Source organism: Cupressus sempervirens, chromosome 3 (assembly GCF_028749045.1).
Source record: "Cupressus sempervirens isolate cs-2001-9-10 chromosome 3, ASM2874904v1, whole genome shotgun sequence".
Lineage (NCBI taxonomy): Eukaryota > Viridiplantae > Streptophyta > Pinopsida > Cupressales > Cupressaceae > Cupressus > Cupressus sempervirens.
The window spans coordinates 892,198,066-892,223,439 of NC_143120.1; the positions used below are offsets into that span (position 1 = coordinate 892,198,066).

The 25,374-nt window shown below is 34.6% G+C and overlaps 1 protein-coding gene across 2 annotated transcripts in view; it reads right to left on the bottom strand.

Annotated features, from left to right (window-relative positions):
- Positions 1-381: 381 nt before the first annotated feature.
- The window catches only part of LOC149569669 (cationic amino acid transporter 2, vacuolar-like), a 51,007-nt gene continuing 26,014 nt past the window's right edge, over positions 382-25,374 (bottom strand). Inside the window, exons 9-14 of one of the 2 annotated variants that reach the window (XM_089822387.1) lie at positions 4,756-4,914; positions 2,187-2,523; positions 1,623-1,740; positions 1,411-1,523; positions 1,191-1,266; positions 382-926 (exon numbers count right to left, since the gene is read on the bottom strand). In XM_089822387.1, coding sequence (XP_089678513.1) covers positions 794-926; positions 1,191-1,266; positions 1,411-1,523; positions 1,623-1,740; positions 2,187-2,523; positions 4,756-4,914 — 936 coding nt within the window. In that variant the 3' untranslated portion in view covers positions 382-793. The remainder of the gene's footprint in view (positions 927-1,190; positions 1,267-1,410; positions 1,524-1,622; positions 1,741-2,186; positions 2,524-4,755; positions 4,915-25,374) is intronic. The other variant, XM_089822388.1, reaches the window with a different exon arrangement.

Consider the following 25,374-nt stretch of genomic DNA (forward strand, 5'->3'; position numbering starts at 1 on the left):
TTGTATTCTGTAACATTTTGTTTGCACCAGTTTGACTTTACAACAAAAGGATAGAAATAAAAAATGTAATGGGATCATGCAACTTCACAATAACCTAATTAACAAAGGAGAATCAAAGACTAAGACCAATAAGTTCATTCATTCACAACTCATTATGACATTCAATAGTTTTATGTAGCCATACAACCTACAACTACCCAACAACTAATCTTTGCATCACTTATTATAAACAATACCATGTTCAAACACTTCTAACAGTAAAATACGGATATCAAAGCTTTGCTAAATCCTGAACTAAGTGTTTTCCTATCCTCGTCGGTGTTTTCCAATGAAAGAAAGTAACAACAAACACTCAATATTATAATCAACATTTAACATAGGTGGAATGAAATTAAAGCATCATTAATAAATATAAAAATGTCCAATTACAACCCGAGAGGCACTTAGTCTGGCAAGGTTGCCACAAAACTGAATGCCTTGAAAGGAATTCAACTGTAAAAAAGAGCTAATGAATATTGAGATTAATCATTCATCTCCTGAGATGTATAATATCTTTACAAACATATCCAGATTCACGATTTGTGAATCTGCCTTAAATTGAAGCCATGCTCGAGCAATGTACACGTTGTTTTATTTTTTTACATTAGCAAGAATCTTCAATATATTAATACAATGGGAAGGTGATTAAGGCTGGCAGCCAAAATCAGAAATAATAAGGGCGTGATCTAGCCCATCTAAGGAAAAGATATAAAATATACATAATCGAGACATCAACTGAACACTTAGTTGGGGATCAAGGCATATCATCTTCTTGCAAGGTTGGAACATAGGCCACTTCTGATAACCGACTATGGTTGATGCCATAGAACAAATAGATTACTACTCCAAGCACAAGCCAGATGGAAACTCGGATCCATGTACTTGCCCTGATTCAACATACAAGAGGCGGTTTGAATTAAATTTTTCATTTCTTTCAATGGTGATAAGAAGAACTTCGTGCGAATTGAAAGAAATATTTTACAAAATGCCACTATAACGATGAAATTTTTTGTTCAAAGTGAATCATTGTATTGGAGAATTCTCAGTCCAGAATTATCCAGTTCTTGAATGATGCCTTCTCTGATAATAAATTGGCATTACAATATTTCATTGTCTCAATATTAACAAGGAGTTTTCTGGTTTAGGATTACCCTAAATTGATTAACAAGTATGTGTTTATTAGAATGCACGCCACTGGAAGTACTGGCACAAATGGGCATATAAATCCTGCACAGATAGACATTGTTAAACAAGGAATACAAATTATGAGTATCTAAAATGCCCACTTTTAAATAGAAGTTCAATTTTCAGTCTTATAACATCCTTTGGCAGGGCATAAAATGGAACGAAAGGGTCGTATATGATGCACACCCCCACTATGTCCAAAGGTGTGCCGTCCTTCATCTTGCTCAATCATTGCCAGTACAATCGAACCACAAAACAAAGAGAGCACTCCAATCACTCCCATAAACCATCGAACCCAACTGCAAAGTCACATAGATATGATAACAATGTTAATCCATACATTAATAAGTCTTCTTATAAAATTGTGCTGGCAAAGATATATGAGGCAAGAATCTCACCTTGGAAACCACTCAGCAGATGCTGTAACAGTAACAAGTAGAACTCCAATGCATACAGAGGAAATGCTCAAGGCTGCAGCTTTTCGTCTCTTTTGGTCCATTAATTTTCTGGTATGGCCTAATAGAAAAAATCAAAGTATAAGTGCTCTAACAGGCATTCGCTTCAAATAGAGCACATGATTAGAATTCTTTTGGATGATAATAATTTGATCTATTAATTTAAGAAAGGAGGTCTCAAAATAAAGACATCTATAAAGACCTATAAAAAAAGGATAAGGGCTACTTGGTTTCAGACTTTCAGTAACTTGCATCAAGCTGGACAAGTCGTTAAAGGAAAGTTCATTATTTCTTTTAATATATCAATAAGAGACAAATGCTTACAAACACCTCCCTCACAGGATAGAAAATAATCAGACGTACTCTTCAACTTTGTGTATAAACTTTTCAGAGAAGCCTAATGATGACGACTGGAAATAGGAACTAAAAAAGTTATCGTCTGACCAGATCAAAGAACATAGTTGAAATGAATCATTGTAGAATGTGAAACTTAAAAATGATACGTACTACTATCATGCATCTCCTTTAAAATCAAAGGGCTTTCAAGGAAAGTGGTAACTTTTTTATCAGGCTCTAGAAAATCTGTCTTCTCTTCTGAATTTTGAGGTTCTTGAGATACCAGTTCACTCTTACATGTAAATTTCTCAACCTTGATTGGGTCTAGAACCATATTTTCTGTGGAAGATTCTTCACTGTAACTTCCTTGAGAAGTCTGTGGTAAGGAAACCACATCTGCTGATTCCTGAGCTGAAGGTGAAATAGGCACCCCATCTGGTGGCACATACCTTAGTATAAGAATAGAAACTGCCACAATTGTAAAGGCAAGTAGTGTACCAACACTGACCTGAAATGAGAAACATGAATGCAGTTATCAAAAAGAAAGCATTAATTACCAAAAAAAAATGTTAATAGACAAATTCATAATAGTCAAGAAATAAAGGATGGTTTCTAAAGGCAATCTTATAGATTTCTTGTACAGTTATAATCATAATTGAAAATTGATTATATGATGATTAGTAGAATTTTAGGTTCAAGAAAAAATGACATCTATCAGATGCTTGCAAGAGATATATTGACACCATTGGAAGCCAACAAACTGCACTTCCAAGATAGTACAGACTCCTATGATAAGGATGGATCCAGTCTGCGCCATTGATTACATGCAATTATTGGCTTCCCAGCCTGTATCATGATACATAAGACACCTCAAAACCATTATTTACGTAACTCACAAATAGTATCGTATATTATGTAGGAGATGGATAGACAATATCATGGTAATTTGAAGAACGTACCTCCACACCAACTTAAAATCTTCAGTTCAGTAAAGAACTACTATATGTAAATTCTCAGATTGCTTTAACCACGAATTTATTTATCTGACAAGAAAAACTACCCATTAAAGGAATTTGCCATTTAACAAATTTATTATGGGACTTCTAGATTATTTTTTATGCTCAGTTCCAAAAAAATACAACTGAAATCAGTTGTATTCATCCACTTCTCTTAATGGCATTTAAGGTATAGCTTTGAATCTCTTGCAGGAGAAAATCAACTTACCCATCATGACATACAGTAACTATTCTTCAAAACTAATAACAGACCTAACATATGAAAGAGCATATACTACAGTTGGGATTTTTCCAATGAGGATTTTAAAGGTGTAGGCTTAAAGCCTCATTTTTTCAGTTCTTGTATTAAGATGTTATAGTAATGCATTGTTGTTATGGAATGTTAGAATCCTATTACAGCACAAAACTCCATTGACTGTTGCTCCTTGATGTTTAACCTTCCAGTTCATTTACATTTTCTAGTTATCACTGTCACGACTCACAACTAGAGATTGCATATTGATTGTGTCTTTTCATTTTTCTAAGCTATGCGGTATGCTTATTATTATCATCCATCCATGTCTCTTATGTAAGTTTTGCTACAAAATTGGCCATCAATATTTAATAGTTATATATCTACACAGAAGAGTGGTATATGTTCATTCCATCTCTGAATTCTTGGATCATTATTAATATTTATACCTCCCACAATTCAATTTCCTTAAAACTCAGTTTAAGTATATTCTTCAATTTCTAAATCATTTCTGTTTAAACTTATTCTTTCCATTTTCTCTTCTAAATTATAAGAGTCGGTTCCCATTTTAAGTATGTGAGACTTCTACACTAGTACCTGAATCCTTCAAAGCAAGCCTACCATAGGTTTGATGAGGCCCTGTAATGCTATCTGTAAATCTTAAATGATATAGACGCCAAAGGTATCAGATTGAAAACTTTTACCACAAATGAGTGCAATACAATCTCTCCTACTAAAGATCATATTGCTGGAAGAGATTATATCATTTCTTTGTTCTCATAACACAGATTATGACTTGTTTTTAACAAATTAACATTTTGCTGCATGTTTATCATTAACTGGGTCCTATAATATTTTTGGGCATATTGTGAACACAAAGGGACAGGCAAGCTAAATGGCAGAGCATGTTAGAGCATAAAGGTCTAAAAATCTCGTTACGACATCGAACAACAGAATCAATGCTCATTCAGAAGAACATATCATAAATGCTAGGAAATTTCTTTTCTCATAACTACCATTCAGAAACATCCATAAAAAATGATCAAAAAAGGGCCTCGTAAGCTCTCTAAGCCAGCCACAAAAATCTAGAGGCCAAATATGTCAAATGAAAAATTTAACAAAGAATGAGAATAATGCTGAATGTATGATATTATATTTGTAGTGTCCAAAGACTAAAGAGAAAAAGATTACCTTTTATGGACAATGCAAAATTTATGACTCTTCTCCCAGAAAAGTATTTTGTTCTATTTTTAGGCTTCATAATCTTCTATAAATAACTTTGGCATATCATGAACAGAAGGAATAACATAGCATCATCAAGCTATATAAAATTTGTCTGATGTAGAATAGAAGAACCAATACTCATTCAGAAGACAACTAAGACATAGAATGGCAGAATCGAGATTTCTTCAGAAGACAATGATTAGCCATAGAAGTCGAATAGACATTCATTCCTAAAATAATAAAATCAGTGTAAGGAATATTATCTTACCATGCCTGCCAATTGAGAAACATCCATTGAAAATGACATAATAGCAGCACTACACCCAGTTAGTAAAGTACTATTGATGGGAACTAGAGTAGTTCTGTTGATTTCAGAGAAAAATGAAGGCAGCAATCCATCTCTAGCCATTGCCATCAATATTCTGGGCTGTCAAATAATACAACATCACATAAGAAATCTGCATTCAGATAGAGTATTAATTGCGAGCTCTGTAATTTAAGTGTTTGTAAAGTTCTAAATCATTTCCACTTAATCTCGAACTTTTCATCGAGGAGTATGAGAAACAGCATGTCGTACAATGATATCATCTCTAGTGTTGTTTACATACAAACAGAAAGGGCATTGCACTAAGATTCCTGGGTGATGCAAAACAGAGAAGAAACTGATGGGGGAAAATGGACAGTTCATCCATCGCAAATAAGTGCTAGTAACAGGGCTGATAGATGCATACACAAATTCTACAACAAACAGGGAATATGTACAGAATCTTCCTTCTTTTCACAAAAGACACATCTACACAAAATCAATCTGATTTCCATGACTTGATACAAATGTATTTAAATCAAGTACACTGTTTATATTTTATTATAAAACGAGCACTAAAGATGATTTTTCTCAGTAATAACATTCGTGAAATGTTGACCTTGAAGATCTGGAGAGAAAAAGAAGAGTAAAAAATGTTTCTTACGTATTATTCCCTAAATGTGTTGTGGATACATTGCTTAGCAAATAAACAAATGAGTAGATAAGTAAAGTTGGTTTGCACCCATAAATTTTAATAAAAGACTAAATTTTGTTTTAGAACATGTCATTATGGCTAAACTTTATAATATTGTCCTAATATCACATAAGATCATCATCTCTGAATGCTGCATATAATAAAAATAAGTATGTATCCTATACTTTCATGCTAATATCCTCATTTTTACACAATGTTGTTCTGTGAACATTTGGCCAGGTTTTTTTTCTGTAAGCCTTCGAATGTTCTTGTGATGTCCCCAATTCCAGACCTTAAAGATATGAGATTGAGTTGGTTTCAATTAAGGAATTAAACTTACAAGAATCAATTGTAAAGTTGACAGCCGGTTTATGACACACCATCAAAGATAAATATGATGTCCAATATATATCAACTTGGTAAGAAAGAGACGAGCATCGCTTAACCAGACAAGAGGACTCTTAACCTGAATTAATGGTATCGTTAATTACCACAGCAATTCATAATTATTGATTCATAGTCAAAGTCATAAAGGAAAGTTAAGAATGATGTATCTTTAACAACAGCCCATATGATGAGCTATCGTTAATCACAAAGATCAGGCATATGACTCAACATGATAGTAGAAGAGAATACCTCACAAATTCATTTCTTCTATCACTTCTATGAAAAGAACCACTGAAATCAAGAAACGACTAATAATCCAATAACGGCAATGACTTCGGTAGCCATCATGCCTGATAAATTGGTCGGCATTAAGGAAAAAGGAATTTACAAAGGATAGATGATAAGCAGCCTCCTATAACAGAATAGCAACCCATGCATGGAAGGAGTTGAAGCCTATAAAGCCGTCATTATCAATGCCAGCAATTAGATACTCAAATGATGGCTGCAAATAGATATTTCAGAAAACCGACCTGCATTCAACATCTCTTACCTACGTCTCATCGATGATTAAGGAAGAGCAATTAAATATTGGACAGCATTCATCATTATATATAAAAATGACATTTTAATAACTAAATGAAGGAATATATTAGTCAACAGACCAAACATGTGCTATCATCAGAAGTGGTGACACTAAAACCATTAACTATTATGAGGAATTGGGTAATTAGAGAGTAATGCTCCCCTTGTATGTGTTAATGTTTGGTAGCTTCAGTCAAATAAATTTTGAGACAATACTGTTGTAGATATATATATATATATATGAATATGAGATATGAGATATAATTTTATATATATAATAAGTATTATGATATGAAAGAGTTGAATATAATAATAATTCATGAAAATTATATATATATATTACTTAATAACGAATAGACATGTTCCATGAAGGGACATGTCTCTTCTTGGCATATTCTCAATATATAAATTCAAGGATTTGCTGCCTTTGGAAAACACATACCTAATATGACAGTGCCAATACATTTGCAGCGATCCTCTAAAACTAACATGGTATCAGAGCAGTGTTGCAATTGTTATCTGATATCGGAGTAGACAAATTACCTTCATCAACAGATTCATTGAACAAGTCACCATTGATATTCCCTGTTAAAGACGGTGGTAAAGGCTACAATTTTTTATTTATTTATGAACGACCAGAGTTATAGTTTATTGTTTGCCTTAAGTCCTTCAAATGCAGAAGTTCATGTCAAATGTGGTTGTCCTCTACGATAATTCTCGCGAAAACAAGTAGATAAAACACAAATATCTTAGGGAGCTAAATGATTTGTCTTATCTGAGAAAAAAAACAAAAAAACAATTTTAAGTGTTGGGCACAATACAATAAATATATATATATAGAATAACCTGCAGAGGCGGACACAGAAATAAAGGGCATCAAATGTCGTTTGTACACATGGCATTGAATGTTTTTAGAAGGAAATAAGGAGGACATGGTGCCGGAGGTCTCACCGCATGCCAAGCAAAATACGAATGCAAACCGGATATAGCAGGAGCATCTGAAGGATAGAAGGATGAAATAGTGATTGGTGGAGCAACAAGAGTGGCGTAGTCAGAATCAACAAACCAATAACTGAAGAAACAGAGTCAAATTGCGCAAGTGGCACAAATAGATGGAAGATTTATATTGCCATTAAAACAAACCCCGTCAACTAATCACGACATCAAGACCCATAAACCACCATCAATACATTGTAATGATCGAGCATTGGGTATCTTAAAACGGGACCCGTTAGAAGACTTCGAGCCTATTTGAAGAGCCAACAGCCCACGTGGACTGCACTGAAGGAGGATATTGCATTTATATATACACAAGCCAGATTTAAAACAGAACTGCCAGCTTCAAATCAATCCAATCGGTTGGTCCAATAACAAATCTGTCGACCAATATATTTGAATGAATATGCTTGATATTGCGAATGTAAGATTAAAGTAAATGTAAAGAGTCACCAAAATCTTAACAGTTTGTATAGGGACATTGCAGAAATATCAAGAGCAGCTCGATAAGGTAAAGGTGAAAATAATAAAGAGTGGAGGAAACTGGACAAGCAACTGGACAAGCAAGTTTAATAAAAAAGTAAAATAAGGTATGAGTATAGTTTTGATTTTAATATACCATTATATTTTATATAAAATTATCTTACCTTATTTCTATTATTGAAAATAGAAAATAAAGAGTTATGTTATAATCATTTATGTTGTTAGTAATAGGCAGGAGTTAAATTACTAACATACAAATTAATGATAACATTCTTATTTGTATTTCTATATTTACCATAAGAGCTATTTGCTTTGATCATTTCCTCCAAGTATGTTCTTACAAAAAAAGGGAGATTGATATCGGATTTAGAGGGGTCTGACACTTCTTTAAAGGTAAAGGTGCACAAAAGATTGACGTTCAGAGAGAGCCTAACACATTCATCAAAAGGAATGGATAGAGGATATGTTTCTATTGACTTTTGAAGATCTTGATTATATGAGAATTTGACTTCATGTAAACTTTTGGTGTTATACATGTGACTACATGATTTAATGGGCCTACCCTCTATGTACATCATGAGGCAGTGACAACTTCTAAATGATTATCCCTTGTATTTGCAAAAGTTATTGGAAGGTGACGATCTTATAATAACTTAAATCATGATATACATTTTATGTAAATGTTGAAACAAATCATGATAGATTATATCTTGCAAATCAACAAGTGTTCGATGTCATTCACTTAAAATTTGCGCATTGTTTGAAGGTATTTGGTGAATATCATGTGTTGATATTCTGCAAGCCATTACTCAAAATATTTGATGAATATCATATGTTGATATTCTAGAGGCCAATACTCATGAAATCAAAATGGTGGAGATCTTCTGATCAAAGATATCCTTGAAATTTGTCATTCCTAATATTACCAATGGTGTAATATTATCATGTGTTTATCCTCCCTAGCTAAGAGGGAGTGTCAATGTTTGGTAGCTTCAGTCGAGTAAACCTTGAGACAATACTGTTGTAGTTATATATAAAGAAATTTATTTATTTATTTATTATATATGAGATATAATATATATATTTTATGAGATATAATTTTATATATATCTAAGTATTATTATATGAGAATTTAATATAATTATTAATCGTGAATATTATATATATATAAACTATAATTAAAACTTATTATTATATTTATTAACTAATAATGAATGGACATGTCCCTTCATGGGACATGTCTCTTCTTGGCATATTCTCAACGTATAAATTCAAGGATTTGTTGCCTTTGGAACACACATACCTAACATGGGAGTGCCAATACATTTGCAACGATTCTCTAAAACTAATAGTATGAAGATGATTAAACATAGCAACAAATACATAAATTATTATGTAATATGATGAATAGCTATTGGTGGAGTTAAATATTTACTAATTAAACTTTATTTAAGCTTATTTAGGATAATGCATTGAATAGTAGTTTGTCATTGAGACGTCTAGGAGTTTATACCCCAATTATGCGCATGGTATTGGAAATTTCACTTTGGGTGGTGATAGTTGTTATCTCAATCCACATTTATTGCACATATCACATTATCATCTTGATCATTGCACATATTTCATTGCGTAATGGATGATGATCCACCTTTGGTGGACATGTGATTTTACCTTGTATAGGTGATAGGTTATCTTCTCCTTATCATTATCTATTATTGTCTTTCCTATATAAGGAAGCCTATTATGTATATTTTATCCATGTTCATGGAATCTATTGATGTTTATTATTAATAATATCATTCTTGCATCTCAATGCAATTGTCTTGCCACTCTCTTGTGGAAGTTATGTTAGTCTTTCATTTGATACTAGGGGTGTTGTCACCTAAAAATCTAACATGGTATAGAGCTCTCAAGGTGTGAAGACCTCTTCTCAAGAATATCAATCTTGGCTTGATTCAATTATGGGTGTAGAATTTGACAATTTGGGCATCATCATTGCATAGTCTATTTGAAAAACATTTGGGGTTTTGTATTTTGTTGACTTTCTATTGCAAGTGAAAATTAGAGCTTGCTGGTGGAAATCAAATGTTGGCATCATATAGAGGAGGTCCAATGTCCCCTAAATCGAATTTTGTTTCATCCAAATTGGTCATCTAAGGCCAAATCTAGAGCCATTTGAATTTTGGAAGTGTAGCAGCGGCAAATTTAGTAAAAATAATTTCAGAGGCGAATTTCAAACAGCGATATCTCTCATCCAGACTCCTTTTCTCAAGCAATTTTTTTTGTTTGGGGTAGAATTTTGTGGTCTACACAGTGGTGCGGGTGATTGCCACTCTACGTTCTGAAGTATTTTTGAAAATCGCAAATCTCAGTTTTGGAACTTCTAATGCCTCGTTTGGGCTCATATGAACTCATTTTTAGGTGCAATTTTTCTTTTAAATGCACAATTTTTTCTGTAATTTCCAGATCTATTATTAGTTTCCAGTGACTGTGATCAAAAATTGTATTTGTAAAATTTTGCTTAGTTTTACAATTGTAATGGATAGGCCTTAGTTTGGTCTTTAGCATAGTGATCTGAGTATATTATAGCCTAATTGTGGGATGTAATTAATTATTGATCTCAATTTGTGATGTGAAAAGTGTATCATTGATGTAATCATGGGTTATGAAACACATCCAACGGTAATACTTTCGACTAAGTATAGTTATGAGTCATGGTCAACAAGAATTATCACACATTGTAAATTCCTTAACCTCTTGCCTCATCTTTATGGACACGTTCCTGAGTCAAAGTTATAGGGGAAGCAATAAAATTCAAGACAAAAGAATGCTTATATTATATATTTGATTACTAATGGCATCAATTTGTCTCTTCAATGACATCCACCCCAAATTGAGAGGTATTCAATGCCCAATGTAATGATCCAAACTGGCTTCCAACTTAATTATTGAACACAACTTATTTTCTTTGTAATTATGAATAGTTTATAACAAAATCACAAGAATCAGAATCGGATTTGAATCGGCAAGGCCAAATCGAATCGTGATTTGGCCATGAATCGGAATCGAATCGCCCATGAATCGGCAAATTTAAAAAACCCTTGAAATTTAATGAGCAGCTTATTTCATAAACCCTTTATCGCTGATTCGATTCACTGATTCACAAAAAATCATTTGGCTTGAATCAAATCACCAAATCGCATGAATCGCATGAATTGCTGTGATTCTTGGAACTATGGTTTATAATGTATTTGCTTTATTTTCAATAAAAATTCGAATCAACAAATTTGAGAAGTTTTGAAAAGATAATAAATTATAGGTAGATTAAACTTCTTCAACACTTTATTTTGCAAGTTCTTTGAAAGCATACATCAAAAATCATAAAATATAGCTATGGCACCTAGACTGCATTTATTCAATCAAACCGTATTTCACAGCATGCTTCCTTATTGATTATAGTGACTCCTCAATGCTCAACCTTTGCAGATGATAACCTTCCCTCTAGTAGCCCACAGCAATGATGAGCAACTATATGAATTACGGTTAGTAGGAAGACCAATTGGAAGGCGTATGAAATATCCCAAATGGATATTTTCTCTGCTGCTACTATAATGTTTGATTATATAAATTATATTTTCCTATAGATTGTTCTTTGATCTTATAGAGCTAGACAGAAGTTGCAGAAGAATGTTGTTTCTTTTTGTATTTTTTAGAATAAAGGTATTACAACAAATAAATAACAGTGACTGATAAAATAGAAGTGATAGAAATCATATGCAGAAAAACATACTAATCTGGAAATGATTCTAAAACCATACCAGCAGAGTTTGATTTATTTCATAATAGTATCAATATAGATGTACTTCAAACAAGGTTGCCGCCAGCTGAAGATGGGAACCAGCTACAGCCAAACAAGTTCAAATGATAAAGCCCAAGTTGTTGCAATAAAACAAATCTAGTCTACTGCAAATAAACACCCCAGAATTCCTCACGTGAGCTACTATAAGGAAACGCCAAGTTGAACCAAATTGCCTTCCCTAAAAATCCACTGCCTGCAAAGTGTGACTACAATACTAGAAATCGATCATCTGCCTTGATTAAACTGTATGCATAAGAACTTTCGAATCTGATCTTGTTAAGGGCTACATCCCAACAAATCTACTCTCAGCACTAGGGTTTGCGTCCTAGGTGAGGAATGTTCTTCCAAAACAATGGCGTCCAAAATAGGCTGACAAAATGATAAAAGATACTCACCTTTAGGTTACCATCTCCTTATATTTCCTCTCTAAGGCAAATCGAACCCTAAAAGAACCCTAAAGTGGATTTCATTTGAACTTTATAATATAACATTATTTCCCTAATAAAGGCATCCAAATAGAAGGAAATCACTACTTTATTAATGACAAGAAGCTCCAAGCATCAAATAAGTCCCGACAAGTGATAATCAAATAGTAGAGACTGAGCTATTTTCAACGAGCTATCACATATAGGTAAATCGATCCAAATAGACTCAAAAAACTCCTTATTACTCCAAAATGGCTAAACACTTAGCCTTATTTAAATTATTAAAATGCTAACTTAGGAGAATATTTAAATATATTAAAATATTTCCCAAGTAGCCAAGAAACAACCCAAACACCTCTAAAACATAAAACTAAGTTTGTCACCTACTTGTGACAAATGTTGGACAACTTGGGCCAACTGGTAGTCTCACCCTCAAATCTAGGGGTACTACTAAAAAATAGGGAACACACCCAAATCTCTTGAAATTGAGACCAGGGGATGATCTCATAGAACCTCAACTCTAGAAACGTCACCACCTCCTCAAAGGTAGGAATCTCCTCCTACAATCAAGGAACTACTCTCAACTGATCTACTACTGCCTATAGTACCAAATCGAGATGATGAAAACCCTGACTGAGTCCCTAATCACCACTGCTAGCCTACGAGACTTCACAATAGACCAACTCTCATGTCACTGCTAGACAAAGCTAAAGAGGGGACATGACAATGTGACTCCTTTCCTTGACACGATTTATTGGGTAATATTGCAGGCCTTCAGCATAGACTCATGGCTCTTTGTCAACTGTCCCAACTCAATTTAAGGGTTGTAATTTGCATCTGAACTTCCAAGAAATTGATGCCTAATCCCTTCAATATCATCAGCATGCATTACAACCTTGGCCGTAGGCATATATGGAACAACAGACTCACAATATCAATTTTGTACTCCTCAGCTTCTTAGGCTGAAAAACGTGAGTCTCCACACTTCCAGAATTTATCAAAACAAGATTCTCCAAGCCACAATTAAACACAGCAGGAAAGAATTCAGCAAATATCGAATCCACTACACTTTAGCAGTGGAATGAAAACACTTCTCAGCAACAGTGATGAACAGTAGAGAAGTTGGGCAAACTTAGCAATACGTCAGCAACTAAATTGCAAAAGAAATTCCAAACCCTTATACATCAACAAAGGCATACAGTTAAGAACCCAAGAAAAAGCCACAAAAGCACAAAATCAAATATATAATCAAGCATGTTTTTCTCAACAAATGGGCTTCTATTTATAACCTCCAAATTCTCTTTTGTTGCCAAAATGTAACTTCACTCAAGAAGCTTCACCACACAACATTAATTAGAAGCTTCCTTTAGATTCTCTCACTTGACTTGGCTTAACTAATTAATAAATAGCACTTTCCAATGATAACTCTCAACTTAAGTGAAATATAAAGTTAAATTATAACTTTATCATAAATCATTTAATAATTAATAATAATTTGGCCACTAAAAATATAATAACTCCCAAAATACTCATCATTTAAATATGTCGTCTGAAATAGAAGTCATACCTATTATTTCTCCATGTGACCAAATGCACTTTCCAAAAATAGAAAGGGTCCATCTCGATCAACACCAACTTACTAGAAATAGTAAGTACACAAAACTAAGCCTAAACGAAGTCCAATCTAAGCCAAACAAAGACCAACTGGTAGCTTACTAAAATGTGGAGAAGATAAGACCCTCCCAAGCCAAGCCACTACCACAAAAGACCCGCTATCCACAATAATTAGCCTACGAGAATCACAACAATAGGCTAATCCCTGAACTCCAATGCTGGGAAAAATGAGGACATTACACCCACACACAATTTGGACAATTATTTGGGAGATTTTTTAAGATCCACATGTTCTTTCTTTGGGGCATGATCTTACTTCATATTTTTTTCATTCTACTTGATGATGCATATAATATTTCCTATGATGATTATATAGTGGAGGAGACTGAAGAATTTTCATATATAGAGAGAGCAAGGATGATCTAGTGACCCTCCTATAGCTTCTACTTCTCTAGTTGAGATCACACATTCATCTCTTGTTGGTGATTCCAATGTTTTATTACAAGACACATCTGTGTCTTCTTGATTGAGATTCTTATTTGCCAAACATTGGTTCTTTGTTTGTTAGTTCTAATTTTGCATATTTGGGAGAATACTTGAGGGGGTTACTCTACTCTTTGGTGACATCATAGATGGAGATACTTCACATTCTTTGGAGATTGAAGCCACTAACTCTTCAACTTCACTTGGTCAGTTTGATGCTCTGATGGAACCTTTGTGCTTGGAGATACCTATTCAGTCTTCAGAGATGTATACTTGGAGACCTTCCTCCCATTTTCACATGAATTGGCTTCTTCATTATTTGATGTTTTTATTTCTTTCTAAGGGGAGACATGGCACTTGTAGGCATTGGATTTTGTTTTGTTTGCAGGTACAATTCATCAACATTGGAGCTTCTTCATTATGCGGGGGATATCATGTCTCCTATCATCCTTCCTCTGGGGGGATTATTCTTTTGTATATACATGATGCATGTAATTCTTGGGGGGTCTTGAGTACTCCATCCATCCATGCATTGTGTGTTTTCATCTCACTTTTTGGGGGAGGGTTTTTTCCATAAGGTTTTCTCTCTTTCTCCACTTTATGAGAGATTGCATTTCATGGATTGCATTGCATATTATATGGGTACCTAGCATTGCCTAGTAGCCATGACCCATCTTGCATTGTGAGTTTAAGTGCATTCCCCTAAGTTGCACTTCAAAGGGGTATTGGTGCAATTAAACATTTAGTAGTTACACTTTACTTAAAGTTACATAGGATAATATATTCCATGATAGTTAGCTATTGAGACATCTAGGAGTTTGCACCTCAATTATGCACATGGTATTGGAGAACTCCACTCTAGGTGGTGACAGCTGTTATCTCAATCCATCTTTAGTGCATATATCACATTATCATCCTCATTGCACATACTTCATTGCATAATGGAGGATGATCTATCTTTGGTGGACATGAGATTCCACTTTGTGTAGGTGATGGACTATCTTCTCCTTATCATTGTCTCTTATCACCTTTCCTATATAAGGAAGCCTATTATGTACATTTTATTCATGTCCATGGAATCCATTGGTGTCCATTATCAATAATATCATACTTGCATCTTAATGCAATTTTCTTGCCAATCTCTTGAGAAAGTTATCTTGGTCTCTCATTTGATCCTAGGGGTGTTGTAGTCACCTAAAACTCTAACAATAACAAATTAATATCTATTATGAGCAGTGATTAAGAATGATGATAGCAGAATTGCCATATCAGCTATCATTAATCAATTGATTCCTGAAGGGTGCGATTAGCCTAAGGGAAAAAGTGGTGACAATGAATAGATATGAGATGGCTCTTTTGAGAACACAACCTATCATACCCTATTGTAATCTATATAAAGATCATAGTTGGAAAACTCTCACTCGGCAACAACTCGCCAAGCCCCCAAAAAACAATTGAGAAAACTCGGCCAATTTTTCAAAAAAACTTGGGAAAATCTCAAAAATCTAAAAACCCACTTATCTTTAATTAAAAATATATATTTTTGCAAAATTTAATGAGGAGATGCATTTAATGAGCTAACTAAAGAGAACACAAAAGAAACTAGCGGAGTTTATATATATATATATATATATATATAAATGCATACTGGGTACAAAATTGCATTCTCATGCAGAATGTTGATTGCAATAAGCAAAATAGTAAATAGTTTGTGTCAAACTAGAAGTAAATACATCATTACAATCACATCTTCCTCTTCCTAGGTCTACTAGCATACTGTAATTCTCTATTTTATATATAATATATATAGGCTTTTTGCCTTTTGTTTTTAACAAATATATATATATATATATATATATATATATATATATATATATATATATATATATATATATATATATATATATATATATATATATATAATAAGTTTTTTTTTTTTTTTTAAATTATAGTTTTCCTAAAAAACTCGGCAATTACTCGAAAGAGTTTTTGCAGGAACTTGGCAATTTTTTTGCTTGCTGAGTCGCGAGTAAATCCGGGAAACACTCGTCAGTCCCAAAAACTCAACGATTATGCCAACTATGATAAAGATACTCAAACTCACTTCAAGAAGGATTGTCCAATAGGAGATCATATAAATAGGTTGGGTACTAATCACATAGGAGGAGAATAATAAATGCATATAAATAAATTTAAATATATATACACAATTGAATTATATATTTAAATGATCTAATTATAAGAAACAACACAACATTGTTAGCAAGTATAAATATCTCATATTGGATGGAATGGGAGATATATAAAAGAGGGCATAAGGTTTCCATCTAAGTAGACCACCTTGGTGGATGTCAAAAGTCTACCACCAAGGCCAAGAGGGTCAAGTTTCTTCTTTTGGGCATAGATTGGGCAAACTAATAACCCACAATGAGGTGTAGATAAGAGGGTATAATTTTTCCATCTAAGTAGGCCACCTTGGTGTATGTCAAGTCATGCCACCAAGGCCAAGACTGTCAAAGTTCCTCATTGGGCTTAGATTGGACAAGTTTAGAACCCCACTACAATCTCCTTGTCTTTCCTACCATGATGAGCTAATCAACTAAAAGAGGTAAAATACAGATGGGAAGCAAGGAAAGCATCCCTCTAAGTAGGCCACCTTGTGTGGATGTCAAAGTCCTACCACCGAGGCCAAGGGGGCCAAAGTTCCACTCTTGGACTTGGTATGGCATTGGCTTGGCCAAACCTATCATGACTCAATTCTGGTGTTCAAGATTCATTCAATAGAATAGAGAAATTGTATTTAAGTTCATAAATCTTTATATCTTTAGCCTGTATAGGTATATCTTATATGTATGCAATTGTGTTCCCTATGTGATTGCAAGATTATAATTAGGAGAAAAAAGAAGAAATAAATTTGTGAGGTTCAACTCCCTAACTCTGATTTGTTGCTGATTGTGGTTGTAGGGTTTAGAGGGGGACATTACAGTGCTAGGGATAACTCAAAGGATCTTGGAGAGCTAGTGTTCAAATTTTCTTGGTTTCTGACAACAGTGTGATGACCAGTTAATATTCTTATTGGTTGCAATGCTATTTAGTATTTGCAGCATGTTTGGCCTTATAGGATGTTCTCCAAAGGTTCTTGGAGAACTCTGCTTCTTTTAGCAAATGCCCATTTTGTCACCTGACATCACTTGTCAGCATCAGTTGCTTCTTGGTGTGACCCTTTTTAGTGTTCAGTGCCATGGTGATGATATCCACAATGTGATTCAAATTTCTTTTTGAATTGGTGGTATATTACTATAAAAGGAGTCATAGGAGGTTATAGTTCAGATCATATAATCAGAACACACGAGAAAATTACAGTTCACATACATGTATAGTTCAGATTGCGAAAGGTCTCTTTGGTATGTGAACAGTCAAAACTGAAACAACAACAAAGGCAGATTAGATACAGCTTTCACCGTATACATCCATGTTGTTCCATCCTATAAGGGGCTGAATTGCGGAAATTCCATCATCAGATTGTAACATGCACCCTTAAATTCTTTTGGTTTGTTTCCTTGCTTTCAAAAGTGTTCAAGATAAAGGTTTTGATGGTAAAGCCACAATGCATTAATAACAATGCAATGGAGATTACTTACAATAATATTAAATGAAAATAATACTCAAATAAAAATAATGAAATATTTAAAATACCCACAACTGGAAAGTAAGTAGCTGGGTACTCCTTTATCCCTCCCTAGGCACATGTACTTTTTATCCAAAAAACTGCATATCCAATAGTCCAGATATACATTAGATATTGTACTCGTGCATGCCCAAAAATCCTTGACTTTCCAACCATTCCACACACTATGTGCTTCGATTTTTTATTCGACATAAATATTCCTAATTGAAGTTTCATAAAACTTTAATCACGCAGTTTTAGAAAAATGACAAACAAAACCTACACCAGATGAGAAAGATGAATGAAAGGTTTTTTCTATTTTAGCAACCCATTTTTTCGGTCCATTGTCCAATGCAACTTGACTTATTTTGCATATGTGAATTGTTTAAACAGCTTTATGTATCAATTATGTGCCTATATTGTTTTTGAAGCAATTCAAATCTGCTCTAATAACTTTTTTTTTAAATTATTAAACATGTGTATATGTTTTTAATGACTGTCGTATCCAGCTGCATCAATATCTGTATTTGTACCTGTATTAATGTCCATGGTACTTTGTTGAAAAAAATTTCATTTTTACTTCTAAGTTTGGACAGCATTATATCTTTAAATAATACCCAGATAGCCAAATTACATCAAAATATGATTACAAACATACCGATTTTCTGCTGTTACAAAAGGAGATATGTATTTGTCTGAAATCAGCATATTGCACTCCCCAAATGATGTCAAAGCACAAGAATATAAGGTTCAACTCCTCCAATTGCAAAGTAATGAGACTCGGACCCGGCTCTGACTCGGCAAGGGCAATTCGACTCATGACCCGACTCGGAGTCGGTTATGACTCGGCAGTGACCTGGCGAGCCACAGTATATTAGTAGAAATACCTTATAAAATATACGATATTTGATGACTTGGCAGGTCAAGGTCACGGGTCATTTTGACCCGGCAAGGTAACTCAACTCACTGACCCGGGTGACTCACGGCGAGTCTTGTTACTATGCCTCCAAGTAATATTGGCAGAAATAGCAAGCCCTAGGTGGCTCCTTTGCTGCTCCAATGAGCTCCAATAATTTTCATTCTAGCCATTACACATTAATTACTGTTTGCTGTAATGACCCTTACTATAAAGGCAACTGAAACCCTCAAACTGGACTTAGGAATTTTGTAAAACAGTTGGCATGTAACCGAATAAGGCTGCAATATTACTAATTGTTGTACAACGAAACCTCAATATATGATGCCAATAATGTATGAACAACAATACCAGATTATAACACTACCAATCTAAGAGATAGATGACAATATGAAGTCCAATGCAATTCTGATTTTATGACAGCAAATAGAACTAATTACAATGAGAGACTGTCACAACTATGCACTTCTAATACATCAAGCTCTTGACAATGCAATGTTATGACATGAACAATAACCCAGTTCAGATTTGGAATGCAAATGACGAAACTTTTACAACAGTTATTAATGACTGGAAATAACTATTTATGCAATGACAGTGCTGACTGTTCTAATCCATAACATGCAATATTTTGGCAATCAAAACTTCAGTTTGTGCACCTGGAATAGCTCCAATTTTGCCGAATATGAATGCTGAATTAATGCCACACGAAGACCTCACAATCTGCCCCAAACCAACTCACAAAATTGCTGCTGCTGCCCAACTGACAGGGCCATACAGGTACGGCCTGGTACGGCTGCTAGATAAAAATATTGCAGCGTTTTTTGTCACTCCAAAAGCAATAAATCTGGGTGCCTAGGGTTGCTGAATAACCCCCTAAACTATGAAATTCATCCGTCAAGCCAATTAGGAGTTATGAGCAAAAACGTGGGTCCAAACCCTGGACTGGCAGTCTGAAAATAATGCACAACTGTGTCTACAAACCCTGTTAATCAATCCACAAATGCTAGGGCACAACTGAAACCCTTATTCCAACCAAAGTAAACCCTTATAACTGAATCTCAATGAAGTCCAAATGAGATGGCTGAATTACCAACTCCTCAAATGCAACAATTCAGGTGATATTTCACACCCTCAAAGTCGCCAATCCAAGAGAGTGATTCGTTTCCAAAGATCAAATAATTTGCAGACCCAAGAGACTACAAATTTGTTCCACAATGGAAGAAGTAGAAGAAATCTCAAATCCAAGCATGTCCAAATAGAGAGGCTCAGCCCTCTATTTATTCACTTTTCTAAGAAGTTGCTAGAACTTCTAGAAAAATCCTTTATAAAATCTCATTATAATGCACTTTTTCTAGAACTTCTAGAAACATCCTTTATAAAATCTCATTATAATGCACTTTTTATAATAAAGTAATTTTATAAAATAAAAAGTGCAACTCAACTTAAAATTATAACATGTAGGCCCCAATAACACATAATAATAAAATATAACCTCTTAACACTTCTTCAAGAGCAAGATATGACCATCTGATCCGCAGAATTGACTCTCTCTCCACACCATTTGCCTACGAGAGTCTGGAATAGGCAAAATCCATGATCAATGTCATGTCGAACTAAAGAGGGGACATTACATTTGCCACAGAAGAGAGTTTTATTGAACAAGAAGAACAGCTTCTTGATTCTTCAAGATTTTTTATCAACATATCAGTGCACACAAGATCCACTTTTATCTAAGTTGTCGGTTCGTGGTTCGGTTCCGGGTTCGGGTTCGAGAACCGGTTCGCTGGTTCAACGAAATTTTGGAAAGGGGTTTGGGTTCGTTTGGGTTCGTTAGTACAAAAACATGTAAAAATTATATATATATATACATTTTTATGAAGCATGAGTTAAAATTAGAATGTAGCATAGTACCATAAACACATTTAAAACTTTAAAACAGCATAAACAATAACATATCAATGTATCATGGTGAGCATACCATCATATAGTAACATAGTTCAATCAACTTCAACATCAAAGATGAAAAATTCAAAACATTTAAAATATCAAGTTCAAGTGTCATTGTTTCACGTTCAATGTTTAACAGTAACTAATAGAACGAAAATTTATTAAAATTCTGAATTTCTAGTTCTAAGTTCTTCATTCTTCATCTTCATCTTCTTCATATTCATCTTCTTCTTCTTCATCTTCTTCTTCATCTCCTCCTTCTCTGCCTACGCTATTACTTGCACTAAGGCCAATGGGATCAGCAGCAGAATCAACAATGGTATTGGCATCAAAGTCATCAAAATCATCAATTGTAAGCGCAGCAGTGGAAGCATTCAAGTCCGCAATCTCTGCATCTACATCCCACTTCTTTGTCTCTCCTTCTTTGTATTCTTGACTCTTGTGCAAAAGAAGGCGCAAGTTGTTATGCACAAATACCAGGTTCTCGGCTTTTTTTGATTGCAACCTATTGCACTTCACCAAGTGGATGAAAGAATAGGTGCTCCAATTTCTTTCTAATGCAGAAGAACTAGCAACCTATAAAGACAACATAGGGTAGGCAATTAAAAAGGAATTAATTCAATCTTATTAAAAAATTCTTTTGAAGATAAAGTGAGCTAATTTTTTTTTAAAATAAAACTTACTTGTGATATAACTTTGATTGCAAGGGGCTGCAATGTTCGGAATTTTTGGCCATGGAGGTACCACCAACCATGAGCATGCTTCTTGAACCGATGACGAAGAGCATCATTACTTAGACCTGTAGCAGTGACAAATGCTATGAACTCATCCATGATTACATCTCTTATATCATCATCAAGAAATATTCTTCTAAATGCTACCTGGTACCCGTCAAACACTTCCATATCTCTATATGGTGGCAACCTTCCTGGTAGATCACAATATTGTGAGCTATAGTATTTGGGGGTCAAGGCATAGGCAAGCAAATGTAATGGAGTGGTCATATTGTTCTATCTTTCATTAATAATTTTTTGCACTTGTTTGAAAAAGGTCTCTTGCGGATCTTGCTCCTGCTCATTTATAACTTGCCTGATCTTCTCAATCATTAAGTCTATGCCATCATAGATCTCTCCAAGGCAAGGCCTATCCATGTCAGTGTACCTAAGAATGCTCATAATGGGCTCGGTCATCTTAAGGAGATATTCCACATGTTCCCACCATGAGTCAGCCAATAGCCTATCCTTTATTTTGTTTTCCCTTTCAGTGTTCTTTTGCTTCCATACACCCCAATTGTTGCTGATTACCATACCTTGAAGTGCATCTTTCACTTGCACAAGTCATCTTGAGATGATTATATGTGATGCAAAACGGGTCTCAGCAACCTGTGACATAAATTAGAGCAAAAAACAACTATTAGATAAATATTTTAGAAAACTAAGAAAAGTATACACATTGGCAATTGCACAAGTAAAATATGAAAAATCAGAAATTGTCAAATATTAAAAATTAAATTACTAATTTGAGTTCAAGTTCATTCACCTTCAATAGCTCCAATTTTGAGTAGTTCCTGAAAAGAGATTGAGTCATGTGGTGGTTTGTGACAAACATTTGTATGTCCTCAGCTTCTTCATATACTATTTTGATCCACTCAATTTGGTTCCCAATCTTTTGTAGCATAAGATTGAGTGAATGGACTGCACAAGGTGTCCAAAAGATATGTGGATATTGTGATTCAACCAACAAACCTACTGCTCTACAATTCTTTGCGTTGTCCGTTATGACTTGGACAACGTTTCTTGCACCCACTTGTTCAATGGCCTCAATTAAGATATCAGCAATAAATGGCCCATCTTTTACTTTGCCCTCACAATCCACCGCTTTCAGAAACATTGCCCCTTTAGGGGACATTGCAAGGACATTGATCAAGGGACGGTTCCTAGAATCCTTCCAACCATCTGAAACAATTGTCACCCCTGTCTCAACCCATGAGTCCCTTATAGGCTTCAATTGATTTTCAACTCATTGGACCTCATCATCCAACAAGGTGGTGCACACTTTCTCATACCCGGAGCCACAATACCCTTTTGAAGCTTCATTGGCACCCCTCAACATGTCCTTCCAAAACGAAGAGCGGACAACATTAAAAGACAACCCATTTGCATAGAGGCATCTTCCCACCTTAATGCCAGCAATATCTCAGACTTTGTTTTGAAAAGAAGTTTCTATTGGCCCCTTTCTTTTGTGTACAATGGGAACAGATTCAGTGTCAGTGGCCATTGTAGTATTGAAGAAGGGGTGGTCTAGTACAATAACATCTAAGGGGGGCTGCATTCCCTTAACTTTTTTACTTTTATTGCTACTACTACTGAGTTCTATTGCCCTGCGTCCTTCTCTCTCTTCTGCTGCCTCATGCTCTTCAATATATTTTAACACGGTGTGATTTAGTATAGGGACACCATTTTTGCCAGGGCATTTCTTGACTCCTCTTCCAGTATAACCACATAGATGGCCTACCACACGATAATAAGAACTATTTCTTTCTACATCACATCCTCGACATCTCGAACGGAATGCACCACCTCCTGGAATGGGTTTTATAATGTCTACATACTTCCATAGAGGAGAATCAGAGTTGGTTTCCATTCTTTGTTCGGTGTTGCCTATTGATGAAGAGGTAGATGACATTACTTTCGAACCTTTCCCTATGGCAAGAAATTACTAATTAGATATATGTTCATAATCTATATGCAAGAAAATGACATTTTGAAATAATGGAAAAGATTCAAGAACTTAGAACATATGAAGATTGAAAGAGAAATGAAAAAAAAATGGAAAAACTAGAACAAAACAATAGTAAATGGAATAAGATCTTACCTCTTGGTCCTTTTCCAGCCATTGCAAGTTTGCAAATGTGTATAAATGATGCACAAACACTTCAAGAACACCAACAAGTCAATCTTCAAACTCCTCCTTGCACAACCGAATGCTTGCTCAAAAACTTATGTGCTCTCCTTCAAGGCAAAACAACCTATTTAGAAACATCAAATGACTATGAGAGAGCAAAAAACCAATTCATAACACCTTTTTAGGGTATGTGGACCCCAAAAATTATTTTAAAATGCAAATAAATCACTTTATTTCCACGTCCGTGGGCGGGTTCTTGGCTGGGTTCGAACCTGATTTGATTTTCCCAACCTGGTCCGCCCGGGTTCGAACCATGGTTCGAACCAGTATTCGAAAATCGAACCTTGGTCAAACCGGACCAGAATCTCAAACCGGTTCGAACCAGTTCGAGGTTCGGAGGGGGGGGAGGGGTACCCGTGTAACTTAGACTTTTATCAATGATCCTTGAATTGATATATTTAAAGAAAAATTTGAGCCTTTTTCACCACTGGTATGTCAGCTCATCTTAGACATATTTCTATGGCACTGAGCTTTCCTACTTTGAAAGCCTCTGGAGTTATGCTTTTTAGAGACCATTTCATCATTTAAGCCCTCATTAGAGGGATCAGCTTTTTGAGTTATTTCTAAGAAACAGAGTCTGTACTGGAGTTCATTTTCCATTATCTCTTATCCATTCCTCCTTTTTTTCCCTATAGTTTAAAATTATACAGTCCAATTGTTGACATTTTGTTCCATTTCTCACTAGTAAAGAAATTTCTCAACAAGATCCTAATAATCTCTTAAAGATTACAAAATAGCATCATTACAATCTTCACACCCAAGCAAGGAGGTGTTAAGCATAAACATTATTCTTCTTGGCCTCTTTAGGCCTATCACTACATATTTGAATGCTAACTTCAACGAGTTGATGATCAGCGAGTGAGCTTAAGTTCCCTTTCAATCTACAATCCTACTCAATTTGGTCAAAACTGAAGAAGTCTCTATTCACATAAAATATGTTGAGTGTACAATACATTCTCTTACAGCCTTTTTGGGAGTTACACCAAGTGTAATACATACCTTTATTCTCATTTAGTCCTTCCAGCAGGTCAAAAAGGTTTACCTTATTGACAATTGTTCATTTTATACCAGAAGCATACCTCATTACCCTTCCAGCCCATATCTCATCCACCAACTTTATCATCATTGCTTTCTATCATATTGAAGTAGCTTCCAACAATCCGAGGGGTGTTAGAAAGGTTGTGTAGCCATTTCAAAAGTTCAATTCTTTCAACATGATGGTTGGGACACTTGGGAGCATAGCAGCAAAAAAAATTGGGGAAAAATCCGGCAAACCAAAACTACAAGAGTTTTTTTGAAAAAATCTGAAAATTTTTGATAGAAGATCAAGGAAATTTTGGGTTTCAGAGAAAGATGAAAAAAAATTATAGAAAAAGAGAAACTTTTTTGAACTTAGCATGGAAATATAAAGAGCAAATAAAATAGAGTTATAAATTGTAGACAATATATTTTTGTCATTTATACTGATATTGCTGATTACATAGGTAAATACTGAACTTTTTAAGAGAAAGTCACCAAATAGTTGTATAATTCTGAGATCAAATGTTAGATGTCTATGAAGCA